We start from the raw sequence: 23323 nt of genomic DNA on the forward strand, positions 1-23323 counted from the left end.
AAACTGGGTCACGTGGGGTTAAAAACTAGGTCAGTAGATCTAAAAATAGAAAAACCTTGTGACCTCTCTAGAGGCCATATTTTTCATGAGATCTTCATGAATATTGGTCAGAATGTTCACCTTGATGATATCTAGGTCAGGTTCGAAACTGGGTCATGTGGGGTCAAAATCTAGGTCAGTAGATCTAAAAATAGAAAAACCTTGTGACCTCTCTAGAGGCCATATTTCTCAATGGATCTTCATGAAAATTGGTCAGAATGTTCACCTTGATGATATCTAGGTCAAGTTCGAAACTGGGTAACGTGCGGTCAAAAACTAGGTCAGTAGGTCTAAAAATAGGAAAACCTTGTGACCTCTCTAGAGGCGATATTTTTCAACAGATCTTCATGAAAATTGGTCAGAATGTTTACCTTGAAGATATCTAGGTCAAGTTCGAAACTGGGTCACGTGGGGTTAAAAACTAGGTCAGTAAATCTAAAAATAGAAAAACCTTGTGACCTCTCTAGAGGCCATATTTTTCATGAGCTCTTCTTGAATATTAGTCAGAATGTTCATCTTGATGATATCTAAGTCAAATTCGAAACTGGGTCACGTGGGGTCAAAAACTAGGTCAGTAGGTCTAAAAATAGAAAAAACCTTAAGACCTCTCTAGAGGCCATATTTCTCAATGGATCTTCATGAAAATTGGTGAGAATGTTCAGCTTCATGATATCTAGGTCAGGTTTGTAACTGGGTCATGTGCGGTCAAAAACTAGGTCAGTAGGTCGAAAAATAGAAAAACCTTGTGACCTCTCTAGAGGCCATATTTTTCACAAGATCTTCATGAAAATTGGTGAGAATGTTCACCTTGATGATATCTAGGTCAAGTTTAAAAGTGGGTCACGTGCCTTCAAAAACTAGGTCATTAGGTCAAATAATAGAAAAACCTTGTGACCTCTCTAGAGGCCATATTTTTCAATGGATCTTCATGAAAATTGGTCAGAATTTTTTATCTTGATGATATCTAGGTCACATGTGCTCAAAAACTAGGTCACTATGTCAAATAATAGAAATAACGACGTCATACTCAGTTGAACACTGGGTCATGTGGGGATAGGTGAGCGATTCAGGACCATCATGGTCCTCTTGTTTTTGGCTTGCGCTCGCCCCACTGAAAAAAATCAATACAAAATTTTTTGGTGCGCTACTTTTTACGGACGTAAAAGTGTATAAATGCTTATAATTCCAGTCCTAGATTGTTCTCAAATGGATTTTAATCAAAATAAATACATACTACGCACACATCGTCTATAATAAATCATAACACTTATATTGAAGTGCATTAAAGTTGTTTCCCCTTTATGCAGTTACGCCATTTTCTTCAAATGTTTACCAAATAGCACACTCTCGTATGTAAGGATCTGTGACGTCACCGATAAGGTCTGCTATCTAAAAATAGCACAAGACTCAATTTGCGGACAAACAACCAGTGCATTCATTGTACAATAGCATAAGTAAACCATAGATTTTGCAATTATTTCATTATTTCTGTTCAGGTTTCTAGCCTGTACATCGCAAACGAATGTTTTTTCTTCACTTTTTATTTCACTAAACTAGCCGAGAAACTTATTCTATATCCATGTTAGAAATAACACCGCTTTTTTCGTCAATATATATGTATGATGGATGATGTTATTCATATTATTCTGTTCATTTTTGTGACAACATCCAGTTTTAAAAAAGAATATTTAGATAAAAATAGAATAACTTGGAAAATGTATTAACACAAATAGAAAGCGTTATTTAAAACAAAAATGTATTCACAGATCCAAATTGTTCTTCTAGTTTACCGTTATAATTATATTAACATTTTTGTAACAAAAAATCTTCCGTTTTAAGTGTTTATAAATTTAATACATCTACCTGTGAATGTAAAAAGAAATCTTATGATCGCATAATTTAAATTCATTGAAATTTCGAAATGTGATGAACAACATGTATATCTTAAAGTAAACTGTCATACACATTATTATTTTCGGTCACATATTCATTTATTCGTTGAAACAATTAACACCTCTGTGATATACATATGTTGTGTTTAATTACAAATGACCCCTTAGTGTGACATGATAAATTATAGATATTTGTCTGTTGATAGTAATATTTAGTTGTTATCTGATAATAAACATGTTCGAATCTAATGCAACGTCATTATTTTCTTCCAAATCATATATGTAGAGAGCTCTTTTAATAAGGAAATGTTTGACGGGTCCACTCCGACCACAGCTGACATCGGGAATCATAATCAAGTTTGCGTCTTGTGTTGTGTGAATCAGTTGTTTAAAGTGAAATATATGTAGTTATTGTAGTTATGATTTTAATTCTGCTGATACATTCTTTGAACGTCATGAATCAAAATGATTTAGCATTAAAAGTTTCAACCACAAGTGTTCATCAGTGTGTCGCATTCGAAAATATTCTAATTTGTTATTATTAAACCTGTAAACCGTTCTTCTGATGCAAGATTTTAATTAATAGTATAATATGGGGTAATGTGCATGCTACATGCTTTTAAATACATGTAGTGCACTTTATTTGCTTAGTAGGTCCTTTTTGAATCGTTTTGTTAAGAAAATAAGTCTGTATATTTTGTATATTCCTTACATTCGTTCCAATATATTTCTTTAATTAGTTATTTGTAGTTTCACCTCTTTTATTTATTCTGTTAGCAGGTGATACAATTTTATACAGGTGGCATGTTACTTTTTTTTAATTCCCAGGTAGTTGAAGCCATGATTCGTTATATATAGAAAACGCTCCCTTGTCCGCAATTTGCGCATTGCATTATGGTATAACTGCTGTATGTTCTATTTATAGAACACGAGAGAGTGCTATTACATGCTACAAAATCGATTTATTTCATTGAAAACTGGATGAAGAAAAACATACTAATTTATTTGATAACATCAATCTACATTATTTTGGTAAGGGTAAATACTTATTGATACATGTCACTTATCTGTTTTTTGTTTTTCCTGTCCAAATGATTAGCATTTGCATACAAAGCATTTGTACGAAAGTTGGTGGGGTAAGGAATTTACATTATGAGTTGTTTTCAGAACAGTTTCGATTTTCAAATTTTCCAATCATTTAGTAGACTAATGTTAATGCACGTTAATCTCCATTTCAGACTTTTATTGAGACTTTATTTCAACAAATTTAATATCTTATGAAAGTTTAAAGTTAGAAAAAGAGCTGTACATAAGACATCATGCTCAACTTTTCTGAATCAAAGCTTTGCCAGTAAAAGGGGCATAATAGTCAGAAGCTATTAAAGTACAGAGCAATTGGTCATTATATAAAACTTAATTAAAATATTCTGTGTTAAAAAGGGGCATAACTCTGTCTAGATTCAGACTTAATATTGCTTCTCCAGGTATAGACTTTGACAGTAAATAACTGTTCTAAGTTTCAAATCAGAATTAATAGATCTAGTAACACTCACATAGATATTTGATGTATCACAAACTTTTGTAAAGTCAGCTAAGAATGCTACATTTTCATAGCAGTAAATATTCAAGTCACATAATATTATGTATGTGATAAGTATGGTGTAAGGTTATGCATTGTTGTTTATTACATATTTTCTAACAGCATTTTCAAAAGCATGCATTATTTGATTACAGTGTACTGTATGACAATGTTATTACCTTTTTTTTCACGAGTTCGCTTTGTTGTGCGTCTGCAGGTCAGATTTTCTCAATCCCTAGGGACTTACTTTTTAATTTAAAAGGGCTATACATTCTATTTTAAGGTTTTTATTAGTCAGTTGAGAGCCAAATGAAGACAAATATATTTCTTCGCTCTTCGCTCGCTCCTGATTTTCTCAAAAACCTAAAAAAATATTTAAATTATTTTTTCGCTCGCCGCCTCATTTTTTTCAGAAAAAAATCCGATGAACAACTTATCAAGTTGGTGTGGCCTAATACATATGTCATATAATGATATAAATTAGTATGATATCATCCACATTAGTTGTTTATTTTGTCTGCAATACCGTATTTTGGTGTGTATAGGTCGCAGTAATGTATAGTCCGCATCTAATTTTTGCTCTGGAAATGGTCGGAAAATTTAACTTCTAGCGTATTAGTCGCAGTTAAATTTCGGATTTTTTCCCCAGCAATATTTAATATTTACCGGCAAAATTATGGCGGCGGCCATATTGATGCCGCGGACTGAATCATTATCAGAACCTGATTGGTGGAAATCGGACAGTGTTAATTTCATTCCCAACCGTTTCGTACCAACGTAGTATCGGTAACAGACTACATCAAAGAAAAGCGGCTTTTTGACACTAATTGGCAGCAGACGGTTTTGCGTTTACATTCTGTTATCATGCAAGTTTAAGTGTGAATTGTTTGCACAGCAATTAAAAACACCTTTCCGTGTCATGTAATTAACCGCGTTCTTTTGATTCTGAGTAAAAAGATTAACAAAATATCTCTGTTTGGATTTATTTCTTTTATTTAAAAATCAAAAGTAAAAAATTATCTTTCAAGTTTTTTAATACGCTAAGAATTAGTATAAACAATGTTTGGAATGGAGGACGGATCTGTCCGGATTTTATCCAACCCGGAGTACATGTCAATGGGGTCCAGTAAAACGAAAGTAGAAACAAACGTAATTCAGACTGCAAAAACATCTTTGAATTAATATCATTCGCAATTTTAATAGTCTGTATGGGTTATTTACGATATATTTTATTGAAAATAACCGCTATTGGTTGAAAAGCCGCAGATATTGATATTTTTTATCCATTTTGTTCGTTCGAAACAGATGCACGTAATTTTGCGAGAGCTACGGTCAGAAAATTGGCCCGAAAAAAAACTGCTGGCAGTGTTCTGTCGTATAGGTCGCAGGAACTTTTTCAGGCAGCAAAATGGGTAGAAAAAGTGCGACCTATACACACCAAAATACGGTACCACAGTTACGCTATGTGACATTTGGTTTTAAACATGTTTTTGAGTAAAATATTTGATCAAATTTGAAAGCGTTACTTCTCGATGTGTACTTGGCGCTAAATATCACGTTGACATAACGTCAACATAGTATCGTTGTGATCATTGTTAGTGATATTAGAATATAAGATCTTTTCCAAATTTTATTCAGATAGGGATGCTAAAATTGCCCCTTTTAGGATCTGCTAGAGCTTAGTCTTAGGTTAATTAAACAATAGAAATTTCGTTAAATGATATCAAATCTTGAACGGCTTGATGGATCTTCACCAAACTTGGCCTGGTCTGTAGAATCATGTGAGATCCTTTTCCAAACTTGTTTAAATTGGGGCACCAGCCCCCTTTTAGGGGCCACTATAGCAAAATATTGAAATACCTTTAAACCCTTGGATGCAGGTAACCATTATAAAGATGTCTTGATGACCTCAAGTCTCTAGGTCAAGTTTGAATCTGGGTCGAAAACTAGGTCACCTGGACAAATCAAAGGAAAAGCTTGTTAACACCCTTGAGGCAACATTTAAGACCTATCTTCATGAAACTTGGTCAGAATTTCCTATGCCAAGTTCGACACTTGGTGATGTAGGGTCAAAAACTAGGTCACTCGCTCAAATCAAAGGGAAATCTTGTTAACACACTAGAGGCCACATTTATGACCCTATCTTCATGAAACTTGGTCAGAAAGTTTATCTTAAAAAATTCTAGGCCAAGTTCGAAACTGGGTCATGTGGGATCAGTAACTAGGTTATCTGCTCAAATCAATGAAAAGGTTCTTAACACTGTAGAGGCCACATTTCTGACCCTATCTTCATGAAACTTGGTAAGAATGTTTATCTTGCTGATTCCAAGGCCAAGGAATCTGGGTGATGTGGATTCAAAAACTAGGTCACTTGCTTAAATCAAAATAAAGCTTGTTAACAATCTAGAGGCCACATTTATGATCATATCCTCATGAAACTCGGTCAGAATATTTATCTTGATTATCCCTAGGCCAATTTTTAAACTGGGTCATGTGGGGTCAAAAATCTGGTCACCCACGCAAATCAAATGAACGCTTGTTAACATTCTAGAGGCCACATTTATGACGCTATATTCATGAAAGTTGCTCAGAATATTGCCTTGATTATCCCTAGGTCAGCTTCACACTTTTTTTTCCATATAAACCACTGACCCTGTATCATCTGTTCATGAACTGTAAGTAGCAACACAAATATCCACATAATTTTATTCATTTTTTTTTTTCAAGATTCAACATAAAGTATCATGCTATATACAAATGTTATACTGTACAGGCTAAAATGAAAAATGTTTTACAACTGACAGCTTAATACAAGAACTTGTTTCACAAAAAGTACAACTCTTTTGTGAACAACATAATAAAACTAAAGGTATATAAAAAGGAGCATAAAAACATATAAAAATCAATAAAGTTCCCAAAATCATTCAGAGGAAGCTTATAACCCCTCTAGGATTATTATTGTTTAGTCTCCCAGACGAACAGATTACATAGAGAACATTCAAGCTGATTCTAATCATGTTCCAATATAGTTATCTAGTTAGACAGTAGGGGCATCCGTGGCTGAGTGGTTTATTAAGGTCGCTGACTTCAAATCACTTGCTCCTCATTGATGCGGGTTCGAGACTCACTTTCTGGGTGTTGAATTCTTCATGTGAGGAAGCCATCCAGCTGGCTTACGGAAGGTCGGTATGTTCTACCCAGGTGCCCGCTCGTGATGAAATAATGCACAGAGAGGCTTGGATTTTCCTCAACCATCAAAGCTGGAAAGTTGCCATATGACCTATAATTGTGTAGGTGTTAAACCAAACAAAAAAAAAATAAACAAATAAATAGTTATACAGTTGAATTTATAAGAAAGAACTTAGGCCAAACTATATCTTAATTAATTACATGTACGTATGTGAAGTTATTACTGCAAAAAACAGATTAGAGACTCCTCACACATCAACGGTGTTAGCTACATTGTATTACCCGGTATATTAAGTCTCTGTTTAAATTGAACTTGAAGAAAAGTTACATGTATCATACTTGCAAAAAAATATTAGTCCACCCGCTAAGTTCAGTAGAGAGAATGCAGATTTACAGATGGCTGGGTCATGAGTTTGATCCATGGACAGTGTGTATGTTCTCCGTGACAACTTCATAAAAGACATTGTGTCTAAAATCATTCTACCTCCACCTCTGATTCATATAGGAAAGATGGCTGTTACTTGCTGAGAACAGGTATGTACAGGTTAAGAATCAAGGAACAAAGGTTAGTTTAACTGCCCGCCATTAAATAACTGAATACTGTTGACAACAAGCCGACATAATAGAGAGTTTGAGATTTCAACCTTCGCCTTCCCCTTCAACGTCTCTTGCGAAGTTAACGTATGAAGTTGAAGTTCGATTAAAATTCCTTGAGATTTCTAACATTAGAATGAACCTTACTTCTTTTAATCCGCCCATTCAATTTATCCGTAATTATGATCGTTTTTTTCGTGCATTTTGATACTAATTGTCCGAAAGGGCAGGAATTTTACAAGAGGTTTTAAAAATGAAAAGAATGAAAATTAAATGAAAAAAAAAACCATTTCAATTAATATAATCATCGCATGGATATAAGAGCGATTACCTAAAAAAAAACAACAACAAAACAACAACAACAACAACAACAAAAAAAAACACGATAAAACAATGTGAACAATGTAAAAACTCGTTAGTGTTGCTCCAAACATTTAGGTTTTTAATAAAATTATGTCAGTATAGTCAGTATACAATGCACGATTGTAAATCATACACGAGAGGAAATAAAAATGATTATTACATACCTAGAATTATTTTCCATTGGGTTTCAATGGACCGCGATCGTGCAATATTTTTCCATATCATGACGTTGAACGCTTTCATATCGGACTAGTCCCAATCCGTGACTCTAGTTACCTCCCCTGACGGTCCGTCCATTGCGAATCTCGTTTCTTTAGATTTTCGTTGCTATTGTGTATTTGTTTAATTTGTAATTTATGCAACATTTTGTTTACTTTTACACTTTGATAGGGTAGGGGTAGGGTAGGGTCACATCGAGTTTCAAGACTGACTTTCTTTATAAATGTAAGAATCAAAGGGGGAATTAACCCACAATGTCTCTCTGCCAGGCTCTGGTTCCATGCATTTAAAAAATGGAGTTATCCCATACGGCTAACAGGAAAAGTCTCTCATCATGATATCATAAATCTGAAATTCTCTGATACTTCAAAAGAATTTTCCGTCTTACTAGTACCATTTTATGTTTATAATTAAAACGCAATTGTCATATTATGTGTCCGACAGAAACAGATTGATTTTATTTGGATGTGAAAATAAAATGTTCCACCAAATGATAATCGCGCGTAATTATTTATTTTTCAAGTAAAATGACTGTCATGCCATGTGCCTCCATCCAGATTTCAGTCTTTGATGCCGAGTATGTGGATAGAGTAATGTAAAAAGAATAAAGTTTCGACTTTCGTGATATCACATCTTCGGACGTTCAAAACTTCACTTCATACGACTAAAAAGGCCCATCTGGTATAATCGATACCGCCTGGGGACACAAATATGCCGTAGAAGTTAAAGTTTGAACAAAATCTCAAAGTTTCTCAAGATCAGTTGATAACTTTATACTTCCAGGTTCAATTCAATGTGTTTAGTTAAAATCATTAGCCATACAAAACTTCATTATTCTTATACCTATTGATAGTGTTTCGCATCAAATTTAGTCTAATTATAAATATGGATAATCAAATAACTTAATAAGCAGAAATCCTGAAACTAAGCTTTTTATTTCGCATAGTAATAAAGCGAAGTCTTAGGCTTACGTGATATTACATGGAAAACTTTAGTAGCAACGTGTGATTTAAATTAAATACACGCATATAGGTGACGTTTTACCCAAAATATATATGAGAGACGTTGAAGGGGAAGGCGAAGTTTGAAATCTCAAACTCTCTATTGACAAAATGTTTCTGAATAGTTCATTTTACAGTTTTACGTTCTGTAGTGTAAAAAATCATAAAGCATTCCTACAATTTTACCTGTTTTGACTTCTTATTTTAATTTATTTGTTGGACTGCTCAAAATTGGGGTCTCTACTTGTATTAACTTCAAAAAAGCAAAAAGCAGTGACAGAATTATTTACAGATAATAATTAAGTATTAAAAGGATGAAAATATCAAAAAGATTAAGACATTTGTGAGTATATTTTTACGTCATGAGTTCGAGAATAGATGTGCACACATTTTCCCATGATGTTTTCAGCACAGGTTTTCCATCTTTGTACTCCCACAGAACTCTAGAGTCCCTTGTGAATACATTCCTCATCCTAGCCGGCATTTCACATTTGTCAACTTCTTCTTTAAACATGAGGATGATGGGTTTGTCCAAATCCTGGGCATGATAGAATTCTCTTTGGCAGTAATCACTGTGACAGTAATTCTTTGAAACTAGAATTAGCATTACAGCCGATTGTTGAAGACAGTGCTCCATTTCATCACTGATCCTTTTACCGAGTCGAAAATGTTTGTCACCAATGCAGACTAGTTCTCTGTCTGTCTTTGTTCTCTCCTTAAGATGATAGGTAAGTTCTGGGCATACAAACTTCTGAACGAACATTTCGTCAGCGCTACTGTATGAAACAAAAACAAGATAACGAGTGTTGGCTTTGTTTTTATTAATTAGTTGAATTCTCTCGTCCATATCGTCTTCGTATTTCTGTTGGCGTTTACGTTTTCTAATCAGGAAAATAGTTACAGATATAAAAACAATTGTTACCACTGGTAGAAATGTTGATAAGATAACTGTTCTTCTTATTCGACTTGGGCGTTCACACATTTTTTCAAGTTCAGTTAGGACATCATTACTGATCGACACTGATTGGCTGTTTTCATCGCGACACAAAAGTTGCTGTTTTTGAACATCCACAAGAATCGTTTCCAAAATCCATTTCACTGAATGATAAGTTTCACATCGCTCACAAGAGAGAGTGTTGTTTCTTAGGTCTAGAAGATTCTGTAAAGTTGACTTATTGGTCCTGGCATCAACCATAGCTTGCAGCCTCTGCATGCTATTTGTACTGAGGACACTTATACCATTATTAGAGAGGTCAAGTCTCGTCAGATTCAACAAATGTTCCATTTGAAATTCTACTTGATTTAGTAAGTTATTTGATAGTTCTATAATCTCAACTTGAGAAATCCTTGTTGTTGGACAGAAACGAAGTCCACAGTAATTTGAATTGTGATTCATAGCTTATGCTGTTTGAACATGAGATTGATATCGATTGGTTTCAAATTCGGTGCTGTTTTCGTGAGGTGTTATTACATGTTTTATTGTCCAACTTAAGTTTGTCTTAAGAATGAGAGTTACATTGTGTATCTGTAATGGACTGCCCTGCGATAATATGTTTGATAAATTAACAGTTTCTAATTTTGAAATAAGTTTTAACCTATCTGCTGTTATTGTAAATTGTTGATCTGAAATTCTTCGTAAATATGATGTTCCAAGTATTACATCTGGTAGTGTTGCATAACTCAAATCCAGTAATTTTAAATTCAGTATAGTGTCAGTAAGATGATCAAATCTTGTTAGTTTTATTCTCGTAGCAATTAAACTTTCCAGCTTTGTGAGTTTCTGGAATCCTTGAAAATCCATAAATGTAATAGCACAGTTACTGATGTTCAGTGATTTAAGTGGTTTGGTTTGAAGAATTTCATACAGCTCAGGTTCTATTTCTATACCTCCATGTAAAGAATTCATCCATGCTATGGATAGGTTCTGCATGGTTGGTAACTTATTGGATCCATTAAGAGCTTGTATTAGATTTCCAATTGAAAGACGCGGACACTTTGACAGGTCCAGTACTTGAAGTTTTCCAAGACCTATGAAGGCATCAGGATGTAGTACAGCAAGCTTCTCTGAGTGAACATGCAGTTCTCGCAAATTTTGTAAATCAGATAGTCCATGTGAATCAAATTTTCCTAAAGGATTGTTTTCGTGTTTAAATTCAAGATATTCAATCTTATTCCAGTTCCTTGCTGAAAACATTCCTTTTGTAACTATGATTGGCAAATGACCTCCAGACTCTCCTTGTTGCAAGTGGACCCTTTTAATCCCATCTGGAATATCTGTTGGTATAAAAGGACATTTAAGGTCTGTCTTTGTAGTCTGCATACATCCTGACCATGGTTTAGTTCCAGCAATATTTATTACAGAACAGTTACAGTTAATGACTAAAAAAATTGTCATCAGAAAACTCGGTGTAATAAGATTCATTGTTTCATTTCAAATCTAATAAAATACCTCCAGATGTTTCAGGCGTCTTGATATCTTTAACAGTTGCTGTTGACTGCATGAAATGTCAGGGGTATAAAACTTGTAATGAGAGCAGCTGACTGTAATGCAATATTACCATGCATGTATAATATATCTCATGCAGATACTTCTTATCTTTGCCAAATATTTTCAATAAATATAACCTTTGCAAAACAGTTGCAGCACATGATTGCTGAATATATTCCACAGAGGAGTAGAAATTTGCAACTATTTTGCAAAGCTTTTGTAAATATACACTACACAAATGGAATGCAAATACTTTGTAGACAGTTTACAATTCACAGCTGCAATATCTTGCAACTTTGGCAAACACATTGCAGATATGTTACAAATAACTTACAAAGGGATAGCAAAGTGTTTGCAACTAATACATGCAAATAACATGCAAAGTATTTGCAGAAATAAGTAACAGTTAGCAAGAATTTCTGAGGTTCACTGTGTTCATTTGAAAAACAGATGTACACATGTAACAGTCACAAAACCATTTACAGTTTAAATAACTATCAAAAATTAATCATTGCAGTGATCATTCAGTATTAGCAACTAAAATGATGTATTTAAGTTTCAAAAATTGTTTCTGGTTCTTGGAAGCATTACTGCTTATTGAGCACAAATGTTTGCATAGCCAAAATACTTCTACTGCATGTTGTGTAAACCCGCCCGCTTAGCTCAGTAGGTAGAGCATCGGTCTACGGATCGCGGGGTCGTGAGTTCGATCCTCGGGCGGGGCGTATGTTCTCCGTGACTATTTGATAAACGACATTGTGTCTGAAATCATTAGTCCTCCACCTCTGATTCATGTGGAGAAGTTGGCAGTTACTTGCGGAGAACAGGTTTGTACTGGTACAGAATCCAGGAACACTGGTTAGGTTAACTGCCCGCCGTTACATGACTGAAATACTGTTGAAAAACGGCGTTAAAACCAAAACAAACAAACAAACAAACATGTTGTGTAAACATTTCCTCACAATATTTTCAAAAATGCTGCCATTTGAATATAGACCAATCAGAAAGCAGAAGGTTAATAAACTTCCTGTGCATAGAGGTTATCAGGAATGCAATTCACCTGTGCTAATATCATTTGCAAATGCTTTGCTCTTTCATTTGTGTACAAAGTGTTTATTATCATACCACTACAAAACGGAGTTTGGTGGTAAATAGGAGTGAGCTTTTCTGTCGGTCGGTCCGTTGGTTTTATGGTTTCCGGATGATAACTCTTGAAAGGCTTGACCAATTTGAATAATTTTTGGTACACAGGTGTAACATCAGAAAATGCAGGGCAAGTTTTGACTTCATTAGGTCAAAGGTCAAGGTCACAGTGATTCTGAACAGTTAAATGTTTCCGGATAATAACTTTAGAACGGTTGGGCCGAGAATCATAAATTTTGGAACACAGGTGTAACATGAAATACAGGTCAAGTGTGCTTTTGAGGTCAGTAGGTCAAAGGTCAAGGTCACATTGACTCGGAACAGTTAAATGGTTTCCGGATGATAACTTGAGAGGGCTTGGGCCTACATGTAGGATCATAATTTTTGTACACAGGTCAAAGGTCAAGGTCACAGTGATTCTGAATATTCAGTTAAATTGTTTCCAAATGATAACTTCAGAATGCTTGGGCCTGAAATCATAACTTTTGGAACACAGGTGTAACATTATGAAATACAGGTCAAGTGTGACTTTGATGTCAGTAGGTCAAAGGTCAATGTCACAGTGACTCGGGACAGTTAAATGGTTTCCGGATGATAACTTGAGAGCACTGGGGCCTAGGATCATAATTTTTGGTACACAGGTGAAATATCATGAAATACAGGGCAGGTTTGACTTTGAAGTCAGTAGGTTAAAGGTCAAGGTCACAGTGACTCGAGACAGGTAAACGGTTTCCAGATTTTAACTTGAAAATGCTTGGGTCTAGGATCTTAAATTTTTGTTCACAGGTGTAATATATTTTAAATACAGGTCATGTTCAGCTTTGAGATTAGAAATTCAAAGGTCAAGGTCACAATAACATGAAACAGTAAAACAGTTTCAGGATGATAACTTGAGAACGCTTTGGCCTAGTATCATGAAAATTGATAGGGAAGTTGGTTATAATAACCAGCAGATGGTCCCTGATGAGGTCAGCAGGTCACAGGTCAAGGTCACAGTGACCCCGAACACTTAAATGGTTTTCGAACATTAACTTCACAACGCTTGGGACTAGGATTACGGAATTTAATAGGGAGGTTGGTCATGACCTGAAGATGACCTGTAATTATTTTGGGTTCCAAAGGTCAAAGGTCATTTAAACCTTTTCCCAACAATAACTTGAGAATGCTTGGGCAGAGGATTATGAAACTTCATAGGGGATTTGATCATGACCAGCAGATGGCCTCTATTGATTTTGAGGTCAGTAGGTTAAAGGTCAAGCAAGTTCAGCTTTGACATTGGCTTAAACAGTTCAGTGACAAGGCAATATTGTGGGGGTATAATTTGTCACTCCTGTGACAACTGTTGTTTGTAATACCTTTGCTAACAACATGAGATAATGTTTGTTTGCAGATGCTTTGCTGTCTGCTAATTTAATAAAGTATTTGTTTGCAAAAACTTTGCAGTCTGTAATTTATCTAAGTGTTTATTTGCAAACCCTTTGCTTCACTGTGGAATGTTTTGCAGATTGTTTGCAGAAGTCTGATGCAAATACTTTGCAATCACATAGAATATAGTTTCTGAGAAAATAAATATTCAAAATATATTCTGCAAATATATGACAAGGGATAAACTTAGGTGTACTTATGAATTTCATCCATTTGAAAGTGAATTTTTTACTCCATCTTCTCTCAAAATGTTTTATTTTTTTCTTGTCAAAGAGAAACTGACGTTCACATGTAGGGATGCAAGAAAGCAATCTGAGGAAACCTGAGATCTAGCTAACTAATTACTGGGTCTGCTGGTTTAGCTCAGTAGGTAGAACATAGATCTATAGACAGCATTGCCATAGGTTTGAAGTCATTCATACTCCATCTCTGTCTCATGTGAAGAAGTTGACAGTTACTTGAGGAGAACAGGTCAATACTGGTACAGAATGCAAGTACACTGGTTCTGATAACTGGCTGGCTAAAGTAGTATTATATGGAAGGGTCACAAATAGTCAAGCTTGCTGTCATTAGACAGCTCTTCTTATATGGTCTGTTTTAAGGACAGCTCACTATTTTTGTAGTAAAGCAGAGTAAAAATAAAATTTTGGTATTTTTATTTACATTAATTTATATCATTAACAGAAATTGTATCATAACTCAGTGTTTTTTTTTAACAAATTTGGTGCAAGTAATTTGTATACACTGAGCGCAGGGTGCGGTAACTAAAAGTGTGCAGGTATTTAATACCCGCACGTTAGTTACCGCACTGATGGATAGGAGAGTATGCCAGCGTGTCTTGAACAGTAGACAGCGAAGTGTATTTTATTGATTTTCTGCTCTAGCATTGGTTTATTAGCTCATCTGATTTTTTGAAAAAAAATGATGAGTTATTGTCATCACTTGAGCGGTTGTCGGCGTCGGCGTCGGTGTCGGCGTCGGCGTCTGCGTCGGCGTTGCCTGGTTAAGTTTTATGTTTAGGTCAGCTTTTCTCCTAAACTATCAAAGCTATTGCTTTGAAACTTGGAATACTTGTTCACCATCATATGCTGACCCTGTATAGCAAGAAACATAACTCCATCTTGCTTTTTGCAAGATTTATGGCCCCTTTTGTACTTAGAAAATATCAGATTTCTTGGTTAAGTTTTATGTTTAGGTCAACTTTTCTCCTAAACTATCAAAGCTATTGCTTTGAAACTTGGAATACTTGTTCACCATCATAAGCAGACCCTGTACATCAAGAAACTTAACTCCATCTTGCTTTTTGCAAGAATTATTGCCCCTTTTGGACTTAGAAAATCAGTTTTCTTGGTTAAGTTTTATGTTTAGGTCAGCTTTTATCCTAAACTATCAAAGCTATTCCTTTAAAACTTGCAACACTTGTTCACCATCATAAGCTGACCCTGTACAGCAAGAAACATAACTCCATCCTGCTTTTTGCAAGATTTATGGCCCCTTTTGGACTTAGAAAATATCAGATTTCTTGGTTAAGTTTTATGTTTAGGTCAACTTTTTCTCTTAAACTATCGAAGCTATTGCTTTAAAACTTGCAACTCTTGTTCACCATCATAAGCTGACCCTGTACAGCAAGCAACATAACTCCATCCTGCTTTTTGCAATAATTATTGCCCTTTTTGGACTTAGAAAAATCATTTTCTTGGTTGAATATTATGTTTAAGTCAACTTTTCTCATAAACTATCAAAGCTATTGCTTTAAAACTTGCAACAGTTTTTCACCATCATAAGTGGACACTGTACATCAAGAAACATAACTCTATCCTGCTTTTTGCAAGAGTGATGGCCCTTTTTAGACTTAGAAAATCATGGGTAGGACAATATTTCTATTATACAAAAAAAATCAGATGAGCATCAGCACCCGCAAGGCGGTGCTCTTGTTTTACCTGGGCTTTACACATATTTGTATAGCAATGATTTTAAGTACTCACTGAACTGCTGTATATGCAATGTGGAACGCCTACAACTACCATATATGGATGGCTATGATACAAAACAGAAAGAACATTAAAACTCTCGGTTATAATCGTTTACCCTCGAGTATGAATGCTCTTTCTATTACTATTCAGACAATTTCATTCATTTTCTTTTTCAAGATTCAGATATACAAATGTTGCACAGAACAGTTTTATAAAATGAAAAATGGTTTACAACAGGTTAATTGTTTATTACAACAATAACTCTTTTGTGAGCAACATATCAAAAAATAAACATTAACATATATAAAAGGAAAAGAGCATAAACACATGTAAAATTCTACAAAGTTCTTAAAGCTCAGAAAACTCCTCTATAATGATTATTGTTTAGTCTCCCAAAAAAAAAACAGATTACACAGAGAACAGTCTAGGTGATTCTGATCATGTTCCAATTTTAGTTATCAATTTATGAAAAGGAGCACTTATGTATGTAAACTTGTAAGTAGTTAGTGCAAAATAGATTAGAGACCACTTACACTTCACAGAGGTGTTAGCTACATGCTCTGCATAGCACAACATTACACGGCATGTTAAAGTCTCTATTTACATTGAACTGGAAAAGAGATTATGGCTTAGCATTACGTTTTGAGAAACAAAAATCAAACAACACCAAATCATAGAAAGAATGAGTTGTTATACATGAGCAATTGTTTATCTTTATTTCGTTACAAATAGCATTCATTTTCAAAGGGAGACAACTTTTTCCAAAATTTATATTTTAAGTATCCATCGAGAAAAAGTTGTCTCCCTTTGAAAATGAATGCCATTTGTATTGAAATAAAGATAAACAATTATTGAAAACTGTGTTCTTCCTTGTTATGTGAAATTTCACCACTCGCTACACATTATTTACCACAAACGACCAAAGGCTGCAGATATTTCTATTTAGTGCTTATACTTATGAGTAGGCTGCATTTGATAATAAAACAATAGTTGTCTTTTAAGTTTGCACGTCATCTGTGCAGGCTGATCATGGTCTGCACTGTTCACTATTCAGTCTGTAAATTTTCAGTAAACACCTGTTTGAATAATAAGTGGTACTGCCCGAATTGAATGATTGACCAGTCCGTTTTAGAAATTTACCAGGCTAAGGGTTAATATTATTCAAATTACTTTATTATTTTTCTATTACTATTACAGCCTATGCTAATCTGTGAATGTAAAATGTTGAGTAAGAATGTAAAAGTGTTGAATAAATCAGTATTGACCTCCCAAGAGTGACCTTAGTAGTGAATCTACCAGTATTGACTGGTTTAAACCAGAACTGACCCCCTGGTCAATACTTACATTGACTGGCTTTTTCCCAACATTGAATAATATGTCACTGTCAATTTGTTCTAGATACTTGTTATTTCTCATTTTCTTCAGGTTTAGGAGTATATCACCAAAACACAGAAATATTTGATAAACACACAACATCTTTACCAATATTTTACCTGACCATTACATGTTCTGCCTTACAGCCCCATGCGACGGAAACTTAAAATATTCTGAAAAAGTTGTCCCCCTTTGAAAATGAATGTCATTTGTGAAGAATTAAAATAAACAATTGCTGAAAACTGTGCTCCACCTAGTTATGTGAAATTTCACCACTTGCATGCTGTTGTAAATGCATCAAAATGAACTTGTGTAAAATGGTGAGTTTCTAAAGGCGTTTGATTGTGTGGAAGTGGGGCCCCTTTAGGCAGTCCTTTTCTGGAATTCAATGTTTATATCAATATACTGACACTTGTTTCGTAAAGTAATATACATGTTTTACATGCTGTTCAATTTTCATGTTAAACAACTCTTTCTTTCTATGATTTGATGTTGTTTGATTTTTGTTTCTCAAAACGTAATGCTAAGCCCTATACTTCCTAAAAATAGTTCATTTTCATGTTTTCAAACATTCTAACAATTTTGTACCTGTTCTGCATGATCTTTGTTTATTTGTTGGACTGCTTGTATTCAGGGCCTCTGTTTTAATTATCTTCAAAGAACAGAAAGCAAAAACAATTATTTACACATGATTACTGACAAGAATAATGACAAATGAAAATTAGAGTACAATGTTACCCCATGAGTTCAAGAATAGAAGTGCAAACATTTTCCCATGTTGTTTTTAGAACAGGTTTTCCATCTTTGCACTCCCAAAGCACTCTAGAATACCTTGTGAATACTTCCTTCATCATATCCGGCATTTCACATTGTTCAACTTCTTCTTTAAACATGAGAATGATGGGTTTTTCCAACAGCTTGGCTTGATCAAATTCGTTACGGCAATAAACACTGTGACAATAGTTCTTCGAAACTAGAATTAGCATTACAGCCGATTGTCGAAGACAGTGTACCATTTCATCACTGATCATTTTACCAAGTCGAAAATGTTTGTCGCCAATGCAGACTAGTTCTCTGTCTGTTTTTGTTCTCTGTTTAAGGTGACGTGTAAGTTCCGGGTATACAAACTTCTGAACGAACATTTCATCTGCGCTACTATATGAAACGAAAACAAGATAACGAGTGTCAGCTTTGTTTTTCTGAATTAGTCGGACTTTATCTTTCATAACTTTGTCATATTTCTGTTGATGTTTGTATTTTTTTATCAGGAAAATAGTTATGAATATGAAAACAATTGTTACCAACGGTAAAAATGTTGATAAGAAAACTGTTCTTGTGATTCGACTTGGGCGTTCACACATTTTTTCAAGTTCAGTTAGGACAACCTTGCTGATGGGCACTGACTTGCCATTTTCATTGCGGCACAAAAGATGCTGTTCTTGAACATCAACAAGATTCGTTTCCAAAATCCATTTCACTGAATTAATAGTTTCGCATCGTTCACAAGAGAAAGGGTTGTTTCTTAGGTCCAGAAGATTTTGTAAAGTTGATTTGTTGGTCCTAGAATCAACCATAGCTTGAAGCCTCTGTATGCTATTTGTACTGAGGACACTTATACCATTATTTGAGAGGTCGAGTCTCTTCAGGTTCAACATATGTTCCATATGAAATTCTGCCTGATTTAGTAAGTTATTTGATAGTTCTATAATCTCCAGAAACTTGTTTGACAGAAAGAAGTCCTCAGGAATTGATTCAAGCTTATTGTTTGACAGATTAATGGAAGTCATATTAAAGTAGGAAGAAGTAAGATTTTTAAAATATGAATTGTTGTAATTTGCCATCTGGTTTAGAGAATTATGAGACAGGTCAAGATGTTTGAGTTTCTTGCATTGCTTTATAATGTCTGGGTGAATAAATCGCATTTGATTGTTCGAAACATCTAGAGATTCCAGGTGACTGCATCCACTCAAAACTATCTTGAGATCCAGGTATTGAAAATTGTTGCTGTGGAGGTTTATATGGTTAATTGACCAATTTAAGCTTGTCTTAACAATAAGGGTCCCATTGCGTATCTGGAATGGAATGTCATGTTTTACTATGTTTGACAGATCAACAGTTTCTAAATTTGAAATAGGTTTTAAATGATCTACTTGTATTGTGAACTCCAGGTCTGACTGACTTCTTAAATATGATAATGTTCCAATTATATTATCTGGCACTGTTGCATAACTCAAATTCAGTAATTTTAAATTCAATGTAGTGTCAGTATAATTGATGTTGTTGTACCTGGCCAGTTTTATACTCGTAGCAATTACACGTTGCAGCTTTGTGAGTTTCTGGATTCCTTGCAAATCTAAAAATGCAATATCACAGTTACTGATATCCAATGATTTAAGTTGTTTAGTTCGAAGAATTTCATACATTTCAGGTCCTATTTCTATACCTCCGTAATAAGAATTCATCCATACTATGGATAGTTTCTGCATGTTTGGTAATTTATCGGAGCCATTAAGCGCTTGCATTAGGTTACCAGTTGAAAGACTAGGACATGTTGACAGGTCCAGTACTTGAAGTTTTCCAAGACCTACAAAGGCATCAGAATGTAGTTCATCAAGAAAGTCTGCGTGAACATGCAGTTCTCGCAAATTCAGTAAATTAGATAGTCCGTTTGAATCAATTTTTTTTAAAGGATTGTGTTCGTATTTAAATTCAAGATATTCAATCTCATTCCAGTTCTTTGCTGTAAACATTCCTTTCGTAACTACTTTTGGCAAAGGACGTCCAGTCTCTTCTTGTTGCAAGTAGACCCTTTTAATCCCATCTGGAATATCTTTAGGTATAAAACGGCAGTTTAGGTCAGTCTTTGTAGCTTGTGTACATCCTGACCATGGCTTAGTTCCAGCAATATTGATTACAGAACAGTGACAGTTAATGAACAGAAAAAATGTTGTCAGAAAACTTCTTTTTACAACATTCATTGTCTAATAATGAAAAAAAAATGTCCTGCTGTTTCAGGTGCCTTTAAATATTGTAAGCTGTTGACAGAAATGAGAGTATAAAACTTATAATCACCGCACTTTAAAATCTTTTCAGCTGAGTGTATACAATCATTGTTTTCAACCAGGAACTTAAAAATTGATCTTTTACTTAAACTTTGCTAAAAACTTATTATATGTTTCTTGTCAACGAGGGTTTTACATTTCAAATTATGCACCTTGGGTGAAAAGAGGCCCTGCCCCAGGGGATCCCAAGTTTCACATAGACTTAATACATAGGAAAAAAACTTTTAAAATCTTCTTGTCTGAAAGTTCAAGTCCTAGGCCTTTGATACTTGGTATGTAGCATTGCCTAGTGGTCCTCTACCTAGATTGTAGTCCGTGTTCAGACCGTATGTTTTGTTCAAAGGAGATAACTCCTGAGGCTATTCAAATTTTGTATAATTATGTCCCTTGTCTTCTCAAAACATAATCAGAGCCAGGACTGATGAAGTCAGAATTTTTTACAGAATTATTTTTTCTAAAAAAGAAAAAAAGATTATCTAGTCTGTAGCCAGACTTTGTAACCAAGATTGTTCAAATATGCCCCTGGGGTGAAAAGAGGCCCTGCCTGGGGTCACTTGTTATATGAGTTATATAGGAAAAAATACTTCAAAAATTATCTGACCATATTTCCCAGACTGTTTAATTATAATACCCTGATGACCCAAGGTAGGGGTCATTTGACTATGACCTTGACCTACTGACCTATTTTCTTGTTTTTTAAGATACACCCTTGAAATTTGGATGACCTATACAGTTTTGCACACCAATCTTAAAACTGACTTTCAGTGACTGAATTTGACCTACTGACTTACTTTCTTAATATTTTAGCATCAGTTTGACATTTGAAACATGTAGCACATATTACTCAGATGAGCGATCCAGGGTCATCATGACCCTCTTGTTTAATTTAAATTATAAATTTTTATAAAAAACTCTTTTTAAATTTAATACTTTATCACAAGCAAGATTTAACTAGGTCAAAGTCTGCCTCAGATTTGCAACTTCAAATTAATGTAGTTTTATGCACAGTACTTAATGTATTAAGGTAAGTTTAGACCACACTTTGTTTCTACAGTCGTAACAGTGTAAGATTGTTATTATTCTATATTTATAAAACTATACTGAAAATCGAACGACTGAATAAGTTTGGAGATGAAGTTGTGAAAACACATTAACTCGGGGAGGGCCTAAATTGTCCACCTGTCATCTTGTAGAATAACTGTATTATACCAGTATTGTCAAAAAGATTTGCAAGATTTAGTTCATGTGGGAGGATAAAGTAGGTCACTATGTCGTGGTGGGTCATTAAACTTGGCATATAGTTAGATGGCGATGAGATGATGTACAGAGCACTTGAACTGGCGCTGTAGTTCAAAGGTCAAGGACACAAATTGAGCTAAAAGGTCGAAATTGTCCGTCATATTTTGTGCCTGGAGCAGAACTAAATAGCCATGCATGTTATTGACTACAAACATGGCATGTAGGTAGATGGCGATAAGACGATGTGCAAAGCACATTAACCGGGTCTGTTGGTCAAAGGTGGTCACAAATTGAGCTCAAATTTCAGATTTGTCCCTCGTACTTCGTCTCAGAAGCATAACTTAATAACCATTCAAGATCATGAAATTTAAACTTGGTATAACAGTAGGTGGTGATGAGACTTGTGCAGAGTGCATGGCCCAGGATGGTAGGCCAAAGGTCAAGGCAAGGTACATTCTGCCCATCATATTTCGTGTCGGACAAAGCGTAACTGAAAATCAATTAAATATATATTGACTTTAAACTTGGAGTATAGGTAAGTGGTGATGAGACAACATGCGGACTGCAACAATCTACATAACAAAAAAATTGATTTAGTTTTCCTCCCTTTAGTGTTAAGTCACCACATACACACACACATTTACACACACACACACACACACCCTGCTTTTCCCCCACCCCCAACTCCCTCATACCTCATGCCAAAAAATGTTTAAATTTTCTCTTGTTCTCCTCTGACGTTACCCTATGGGCATATATAGAAGAATTCTTTAAGTAAGGCCTTTAGGAATTTTTCTTTAAATTACCTTCATACTAGGAAGTGTAATTTCATACTCCCAAAATGCTGTTTAACTCATTCTGCCCTAAAGCGTTATCTCCACTTCTACTCTGGAGATATTTATCTTTCAGCCACCTAGGAGGCTGATAAGCCAATCTACCCTGAATACCGAGAGATCTTTTGAGAGATAACATTAATTTTGTAGGTTTTTGCTTGGGATATTGTTGCTTGTTAGTGACATATGACATCAGATATGTGCTAATAGGTATGGAATTTGCACTCTTTGTAAGTAAATTGAAGAAACTAGGCAACAAAGTTAATTTCATGCAGCTGTGTAGTACAGTCATTTCAACAGACTGTTGAATTAAAGACACAAAACAAATGACCGTATTCTCTCATCAGATTTTGTTTTAGATGAACAACTTTTATAAAATGCTAAATTTTATCATGCACATATTTAAACAACAAATATGAACAATTCTTAAACATAATTTATAATTTTAAATACATATTATTGGCATTTTCTAACACTGATTTTACTCAGTTATACGCATTCAGGCAATCAAAACGCATCAAAATAAAGTAATTTCTCATTAAAAATAGCGTCTGTGTTTAGTATGAAGATGTAATAAATTGAAAATAAGTGAATATTTTAACTATTTTAGACAGAAACTATTGTGCTGAAAATGAGATTATTTTGAACTAATTTTTTGACTTGAATTTTGAAACAATTTTGTAGAATTTCTAAAGTATCACACAAAAGCTGTCGAAATAATTGAGTTATTATTAACACTTTATTCTATAGATCAGGTGACAGTTTCGAAGTTTAACAACAAAATAAATAATAAATAAATAAATACCCACAGAAGATGTTTTTACCTTAAATTTTCATACACACATGAGCATTGTTATATGGCATAGGTCAAAATGAAAGATTTGGTGTGCATGAGCTGAAGATAGTTTAA

General features: G+C 34.6%; 2 protein-coding genes and 1 long non-coding RNA gene across 5 annotated transcripts in view; 2 read left to right on the top strand and 1 right to left on the bottom strand.

Moving 5' to 3' along the window:
- The window catches only part of LOC123540252 (tRNA (adenine(58)-N(1))-methyltransferase non-catalytic subunit TRM6-like), a 100147-nt gene that overhangs the window by 7848 nt on the left and 68976 nt on the right, over positions 1 to 23323 (top strand). Inside the window, exon 1 of one of the 2 annotated variants that reach the window (XM_053546210.1) lies at positions 22483 to 22623. The exons of the other annotated variant lie outside the window; for it this stretch is intronic. The gene's annotated coding sequence lies outside the window, so the exon portion shown is untranslated. Of the gene's footprint in view, positions 1 to 22482; positions 22624 to 23323 lie in introns of those variants that run through there. 2 annotated transcript variants of the gene reach the window in all.
- The window catches only part of LOC128557819 (uncharacterized), a 59594-nt gene continuing 51098 nt past the window's right edge, over positions 14828 to 23323 (top strand). The window contains exon 1 of the long non-coding RNA XR_008371420.1: positions 14828 to 15649. This is a non-coding gene — a long non-coding RNA (uncharacterized LOC128557819). The remainder of the gene's footprint in view (positions 15650 to 23323) is intronic.
- LOC128557813 (toll-like receptor 3) lies at positions 16133 to 20755 on the bottom strand. Of its 2 annotated transcripts, XM_053546186.1 has the most exons (2): positions 19566 to 20755; positions 19245 to 19351 (listed from the first exon to the last, which is right to left on the bottom strand). In XM_053546186.1, the coding sequence occupies exons 1-2, from the start codon at positions 20255 to 20257 to the stop codon at positions 19315 to 19317; spliced, it is 729 nt and encodes a 242-aa protein (XP_053402161.1). In that variant the 5' UTR covers positions 20258 to 20755; the 3' UTR covers positions 19245 to 19314. The 2 variants fall into 2 exon arrangements, with proteins under 2 accessions (XP_053402153.1, XP_053402161.1); XM_053546178.1 differs by having other exon boundaries at positions 16133 to 20735.

Source organism: Mercenaria mercenaria, chromosome 1 (assembly GCF_021730395.1).
Source record: "Mercenaria mercenaria strain notata chromosome 1, MADL_Memer_1, whole genome shotgun sequence".
In the NCBI taxonomy this organism is placed as follows: domain Eukaryota; kingdom Metazoa; phylum Mollusca; class Bivalvia; order Venerida; family Veneridae; genus Mercenaria; species Mercenaria mercenaria.

Bases quoted from the DNA above. Each gene is read 5' to 3' on its own strand.
- LOC128557813 (XM_053546178.1), bottom strand. From the start codon at position 20,257: ATGAATGTTGTAAAAAGAAGTTTTCTGACAACATTTTTTCTGTTCATT.